The following is a 6,733-nucleotide window of genomic DNA, read 5'->3' as shown; positions in this document are numbered from 1 at the left end:
GGGCCGCGGCCCACGGAAGTCTCCGTATCCCCCACCCCCCAACCCTCCAGCGCACCGCTGAGCCCCGGCCCCGCCGCCCCCACCCGGCCCCCGCCCCACGCTCCGCACTCACCGCGCCCCGCACCTTTGTGCGCGTCCCCCCCGCACCGAGAGCCGCGGGATCCCGAGGCTGCGGCGGAGGAGGCGGAGGAGGAAGGAGGAGGAGAAGGAGGAGAAGAAGGCGGAGGAAGCCCCAGATCCCGGCGGAGCGGTCCCGCAGCTCCGCACTCTCCGGCCCCACCGCGCCCCGGGCCGGCAGCTCCCGCCCCGCCGGCGGCCCCGCACCGCCCCGCAGCCCCCGCCCGCGCCGACGCTGTTCCCGGCCGCTCCCCCCCCCCCATAATGCGCACCGCCCATTGTCTCCGCGCGGCGCTCCCGGCGCCCCTCCGGGGCTCAGCACGACGGGGGGGGTCATTGTCTGATGCGGCCCCGGGGCTCCCAACCCCGGCTCCGAGGGGACGGCGCGGCGGGGGGGGGGGGGGGGATCCGCCCCCCCCCAGGGGGTGTTGCTCGCAATGGGTGTGGGCATGGGGAGGCCCCGGCGCCGCTCCCCACCCCCGGGGGCTCCCATCCGCCCCAGCGGAGACCTTGGATGAGCAGAGTTCCTTTACACAGGGACAAGATTTTTGTCCGTTGGGAGGCGACCTGGAGGGGTCTTGGGTTGTGCTTCCCACTCCCAGCTTTTCTGCCCCAGCTCTGGGTGCTTTTGGGGCTGGAGCGTGAACAAATAGCTTTGCGTGGCCTCCCTATGAAAGCTGCTTGCAGCACGGTGACCAGGGCTGCCCGGCTCAGTCCATGTCCATCATAACCAGAGCAGAGCATCCTAGCTGAAGGCGCTGGTGCAGGGCCCAGCTCTGAGCTGAGCGAGAGCACCTGGAAGCCCCAGGAACGAGGAGGTTACTCAGCTGAACTCCGCAGGGAACGGATAAGGCTACAGGGGGAAGCACGTAGAGGCAAACCCCACCCTCTGGGAGAAGGAATGCAGGCAACCAACGAGGAAAGAGCAGGCTGAGCCCTGCAGAGCCCTCACGCCAGGATTTGGGGTCCCCAGGGGGGCAACGAGGAACAAGCACTCGGAACAAGCACTCAGCAGCAGCTCCGCCCCCCCAACCCCAAGAAACGAGGTAGGAAAGCAGCAAGCTCTGCTCCCCCCACCTATTGGTGCATCGGGGGTGCCCCAAATCCTCTATTCGCTGAAAGTGCGCCCCCCTCCTCCCCCCCCAAAATGGGCTGGGTACACTCCCGCAGAGCCTCCTGCAAACCCACGTCCTACTGGAGGACAATTGCCAGGCTCTGAGCTTAAAGTGGGGGGTGAGCAAAGGGAGGACCCCCCCAAAAAAAAGAAATGCATACAGCGAGGATACCACGGTGGGGGGCACGCCCGCTGCCTGGAACAGCCACCCTGGGAGCGCGGCCCTTTATATCAATGGGAAACTGGGATGGGAGGGGGCCGGGCCGCCCCCCCCACGCCGCCCAATGGAGAGCCGCGCTGCCCTCCCGGTGCACACCATTGGCGAGATTTAAATGGCTTGTTTGGCCTTAAAGGGGAGGGAAGAGGCGTTAGGAGATGAGTTTAGGGATTTTTTTTTTCTTTTTTCTTTTTTCTACCCGGATGCTGTGCTGGTTATAAGCTGGAGGCCCTCATGGTCACCCGCCCCCCCCCCCCCCCCCCCTTCTCCATGCCACTATGATAGAGGCGTTGGGCAGGTGGTGCCTGGCAGCGTTTCTTCCCCGCAACCCTCCAGAGCACATGGCTGGGAGCAGGGAGGAGGATGGAAAGGGCAGCTGGGGGATCCTTCAGCCGCACCGTTTGTCCCTCCTTCCATCTCTCATCCAGGAGAAACCAGCCCTGCGTTTTGTTTTTTACCTTTGGGTGACACAGTGCCCGTCCTCTGGGGTTGCTGGGGATAATTCTGTCTGTATTGTATAATAGCGATGCTGCATCCAGCAGCAGTCCTGGAGATGGATCCCAGCTCGTTCGGGTCCTGGCTCAGAGCTGGGGAAAGGGGGGAGGGGGGGGTCACTGTCACCCTTATACGTGGCTCAGTGGCTGGATTGGGGCTTTAGGGCTTGCTATGGGATGGGTGCCTCACTGTTCTCCCCTCCCTTCCCCCTGCAGCCAGCTGCCCCGAGCTGTCCTCCGGCTCCAGGAGTGATTAATGGGCCCTGGGAGCTCATTCCTGGCCAGCTGGGGGTGCAGGAGCCTCCTTGCCATCTGGGAAGGGCTGCATTGTTCCACCTGGTGATTTACAGGGTCTGTCCCCTCTCTTACATCCCACATCAGGCAGGTTATGGCACTGGGGCTCAGCAGTGTAGCACACACCTCTTGGGGACAGTGGCATCCCCAGCATCAGCTCTGTGATGTCTCATCCTGGAAATCTCCTCCAAAGAACCTTTATTCCTCACCTCATGTTACAGGGAGGGCCCCCTGAAACCCCTCTCTTTGCCACCACCCCAAAGGCTGCACCCCAGCAGGTTTGGCCCCAGGACCCTACCTGTGTCACAGCTGCATTTGTTTGCTCCCTGGGGACAAGGAGAGGACCCCAAGCAAACAGCTCAGGAAGTCTGGGAGTCCTGGAAAGCAGCATCCTGGATCAGAAGCATCCACACCACCTTCCCCCCATCCCACAGCACTGATGTTTGTCTGCAAGCCCCTGGGGCAGCACAGTCCGGATTGCCCTCCTGACTGCAGCCCCATAGCTGCAACTAAACCTGGGGACACCCGGTGCTGAGCAGCTGTGCACCCCCTCCTCTGGATCCCTGATCTGCGCCGATGTCATCATCATCATCGCTCACCTCTGCTCATGTCATCATCTCTCATCTCTGCCAATGTTATCACCGCACCGGTGCGAGGCCCCAGATGGCTTTCCCTGCTCTGAAAGAAAGGGGTTCTGCTCTCTGTTCATCCCAGCATCATCCCTTCAGGTCCAGCATTGCCCCTCTGCGGACCCCGAGAGCACTGCTGGCTGCTGTGAGTGCTGGGGCAGCTTTGGGAACATCCCCCAGGATGGACCCCCCCCTCCCCTTCTCACCACCCAGCCTGGGGTGCCAGCAGCCGGCGTCAGCCTATAGGACCCTGTCATGGGGACCCAGCAGATGGCACTGCCGCCTCATGTAGAGGAGATGGGGATGCAGCTGCTGCCTGTGGTGACATCCCTGGGGTCAAGGCCACCTGCTGGGGGCACGCCAGGCCCTGGCAGGCTGCGACGAAGGGATTGCTTCCCCCTTCCCAAAGTGGGTTGTGCCCTCCTGCACCGCTTCTCTTGGGGGACAGAGAGCAGCAGGGAGGTGGTTTCATACAAGTCCCCTTTTTGGCACGTTTGGGGCTATTTTGCATGGTTCCTTTTCAAATTGTTGGGTGAAGGCTTCCCTGTGCAAACATCTACCTGCGCACTCAGTATCACCTGGAGAATACGAAGGGATGGATACGTGCATGGAGAGAGCAGGAAGCAGCAGTGGGAGCAGAGACAGAGCAGGGAAGCACCCAGGGAGCAGAGACCCCGAGCACAAAGAGCGGATGAGGGACCCGGTCTGTCTGAGGCGACAGTGAGGCCGGGAGGAGAGTGAATGAGCATGAAGTGCTGCCATTGTGCGTGGCACAATGAGGACCATATGTCAGGGCCAGGGCTGGCAGCCGGGGACAACGGAGGTCTGGGAGCCACACATGGGCTCGAGCTCCCCTTACTTCATCCCCACCTCCATGCTGGTGGGGAGGGATGGGATGGGGATGTGTCCGGTGAGTGGGGCAGGTTGGGAGTGCTGGGGGCACCTCCGATCTCCATCAGCTGCCATCGCCCCCGGCTCCCCCTCTTTCCCTGCCTCCTTCCCCTGCTCCCTCCCCATCTTTATTATTTCCCCTTTGACGCATCTCCGTTGAGCCGAGCGGCTGCCGAGGCCAATTGATTATATGAAGAAATTTGGAGCAAGTCGACGAACAGCTGCAGCCTGCCCCCCGGGGGATGCTCGGGAGCAGCGCAGACAAAGGAGCCGCAAACTTGCTTCCCCACATCACACGGGGTGGGCTGAGGGAGCAGGAGGGCATCAGGGGCTCGTGGGGACAGGGCAGGGGACGTGGAGAGGGAACAGAGGGGCGCAGGGAAGTGATGTTGGCTATGGAGCTGAGGTTCTGCTGATCGCTCAGGGAGAGCGAAGGTGGCTCAGTTGGGGATGCTGGTGCTTGGAGCAGATGTCCCCATCTCTCTTCTGACACTGGGGGGGATGCTCATCACATTGCCACCACCGCCTCCAGAACCCCGCGGCTGCTGGGAGGAGGTGGTCAGAAAGAAAGTTAAAAGGAAAGAAGAAGGGAAGCGGGCACTCCGAGTTCAGGATCTCTTTTGCTGGCAGTTTAATTCATTTCCCCCTCCCCGACTTCCTTGTGAACTCATAAATAGTAAATCCTCACACAGTCCGAACAGCTGAGATGAACACACGCTGGGGCACACGGGGTTGGGTTGGGCTGCTTTCCACCGTGGTCGTTTCTGTTTGTTTGTTTGCTTCCTAAAGATTCCTTTCCGAAAAGTGCACAACACAGCAAATAAATAATAACATTTATCAATAAATTAATTCAATAAATATCCTCGTGGTGCAGGGGTGTGGGCTGAGTGGAGGGGACGGGTGGGCTGCCCTGTTTTGTGCATGTCCCTTGGGGGATGCCACATCCCCAAGCACGTCCCATGGGATGGGGGCAGCGCTGGGGATGCAGGGAGATGGGGTCTGGAGCTGTGGGCAGTGCAAGGATGGGGATGGAGCTGGGTCATGTCCCACCCTGCAGTGAGCAGCACACTGCCTTTGGACACAGCGGGCGCTTTCTGCTCTGTCCTGGTCCCTGTGGAGCTCTGCTCGTGTTCCTGCCACTGCCAGTGCAAAATTAACTCTTAGAAAATAAAGGGGGAGGCAGAGGAAGAGGCAGGGTGTGAAGATTGCTCCGGGGTTCTCAGGGATGTTGGTGCAAAGAGGGTTTGTAAAGGGCCAGGGGTTCCATGCTCACTCTGCTCAGAGCTGAGGGCGATGCAGGAAAGGATGCACAGCTCTGGGATGAGGTGCTCCCACAGTGGGAGGCATTTGGGGAGGTTGGGTGTGCAGCAGAAGGACTCAGCCAGGCCCCAGGTGACAGCAGCTCCAGCCAAACATAGGCCAGTGTGGCCTCAACACTGTGCAGCTGTCCATGGTGCATTGTGGCCGGATCCTGCCCTACATCTGCAGCACTCTTGAGCGCTCTGTGCCCCACAAGGATGGAGCTGGAGGGGCTTCTCTGTGCACAGGGCAGAGTGCTGGGGAGGTGGGCTGGTCCCCAGGTGGTGTCCTGCAGCCGGAGGGGCAGATGGATGAGACTTGGTGCCTCATGGGGGCAGTTTGTGGCTCGTAGAAAAGAGGCGGGTGAAGATGGAGCAGGTCATGGCTGTGGGGATGGATGGATGTGGGCTCAGGATCCTGCTGGCGCTATCAGCGGGACATGCAGCAGAAGGACAGACAGACGTTGGGAACAGACGGGCTTCAGGCAGCAGGTCCAGCAGGACAGACAGACGTCTGATGGGCTGAACAGCCTGCTCTGGCTCAGGCAGGACAGACAGACAGATGGATGTGGGCTTGGTGGTGGGGAGATGCAGTTTGGATAGAGGCAGAGTGGGCAGATGGGATTCGGTCCATCCAAGCAGTCAGACAGATGCAGGTGCAGCGCGGTTGGGTCACATCTGGACAGACGTACTCAAGCCCTCGGCCCAGCATGTTTGGGTTGGAGACGGATGGGTGGCCGGACAGACAAACAGACACAAGCTGGGAAGTTCAGACATCCAACACGTGGTTCAGGTAGGAGATGTAGCAGATGGCCAGGCGGAGGATCTCGATCTTGGAGAGCTTCTTGTCGGGCGGCAGCGTGGGCAGCAGCTTGCGCAGCTCGGCGAAGGCCATGTTGAAGGCTTCCACGCGGATGCGCTCCCTTGTGGCGTGGGCCGTTCGGTATTTGGCCGTGGCTCGTCGCCGCCGTCGCCGTTCCTCCCTGCTCAGGTGCTGCAGGTCCTTCTTCACCGCCTCCCCCTGCTCAGCCCCGCGGGGCTGCGGGCACAACGCGACGCCGGACTCCTCCGCGCTGCCCATGCGGCCGCAGTCGCTGAAGACGGATTCGGGCTCGGAGTGAGCGGGTGGGAGGTCGAGCTCTGTCTGCTCTGAGTTGAGCATGGTGGGTGCAGATGGATGGACGGAAGGACAGACGGACAGAAGCTGAGCTGAGGACGGAGCCAGGTGAAGCGAATCCACTGGGACAGGACCTCCGGCTCACAGCACAGCCCCGCTGGCTCTCCTCCTCCTCCTCCTCATCACACGGCGTCTCTGCACGACTTCAGATTGTTTCCCTTTTTCTTGCTGGAGGGGCGATGGCAATCAACTGAGAGAAAGACAGGATGCATAAAAATACAACAAAAATACAAACATCAGCAGCTCTCGAGCAGCTGAACCGGGCCAGGGGCTGTCAGGTGTCAGAACTGAGCTGCAAAACAGAGAGACCGGCTCAGGGTTGGGAGGGGGGAAGCATGGACAAAGTTGTGCCCCTCCCTGCTCCATGGTGGTGGCTGGGGAATGGGGATAAACAGGGACAGGGAAGGGGATGGGGAAAGGGGAAAAGGGGAAAGGGGAAAGGGGGAAAGGGGGAAAGGGGGAAAGGGAAAGGGGAAAGGGGAAAGGGGAAAGGGGAAAGGGG

General features: G+C 61.0%; 1 protein-coding gene across 1 annotated transcript; it reads right to left on the bottom strand.

Annotated features, from left to right (window-relative positions):
• Positions 1–4,572: 4,572 nt before the first annotated feature.
• NHLH1 (nescient helix-loop-helix 1) lies at positions 4,573–6,449 on the bottom strand. Its single transcript, XM_042893649.1, has one exon. It carries the CDS (start codon positions 6,214–6,216, stop codon positions 5,824–5,826), a length of 393 nt encoding a protein of 130 aa, XP_042749583.1. The 5' UTR covers positions 6,217–6,449; the 3' UTR covers positions 4,573–5,823.
• Between the last annotated feature and the right edge of the window lie 284 nt (positions 6,450–6,733).

The sequence above is a fragment of the Lagopus leucura genome, unplaced genomic scaffold (genome assembly GCF_019238085.1).
Source record: "Lagopus leucura isolate 7727_CA_CO unplaced genomic scaffold, USGS_WTPT01 236-2_obj-0_obj, whole genome shotgun sequence".
NCBI classification, from domain to species: Eukaryota; Metazoa; Chordata; class Aves; order Galliformes; family Phasianidae; genus Lagopus; species Lagopus leucura.
The sequence above is the reverse complement of the archived record's forward strand: the minus strand, read 5'-3'. Positions and strand labels throughout refer to the sequence as shown.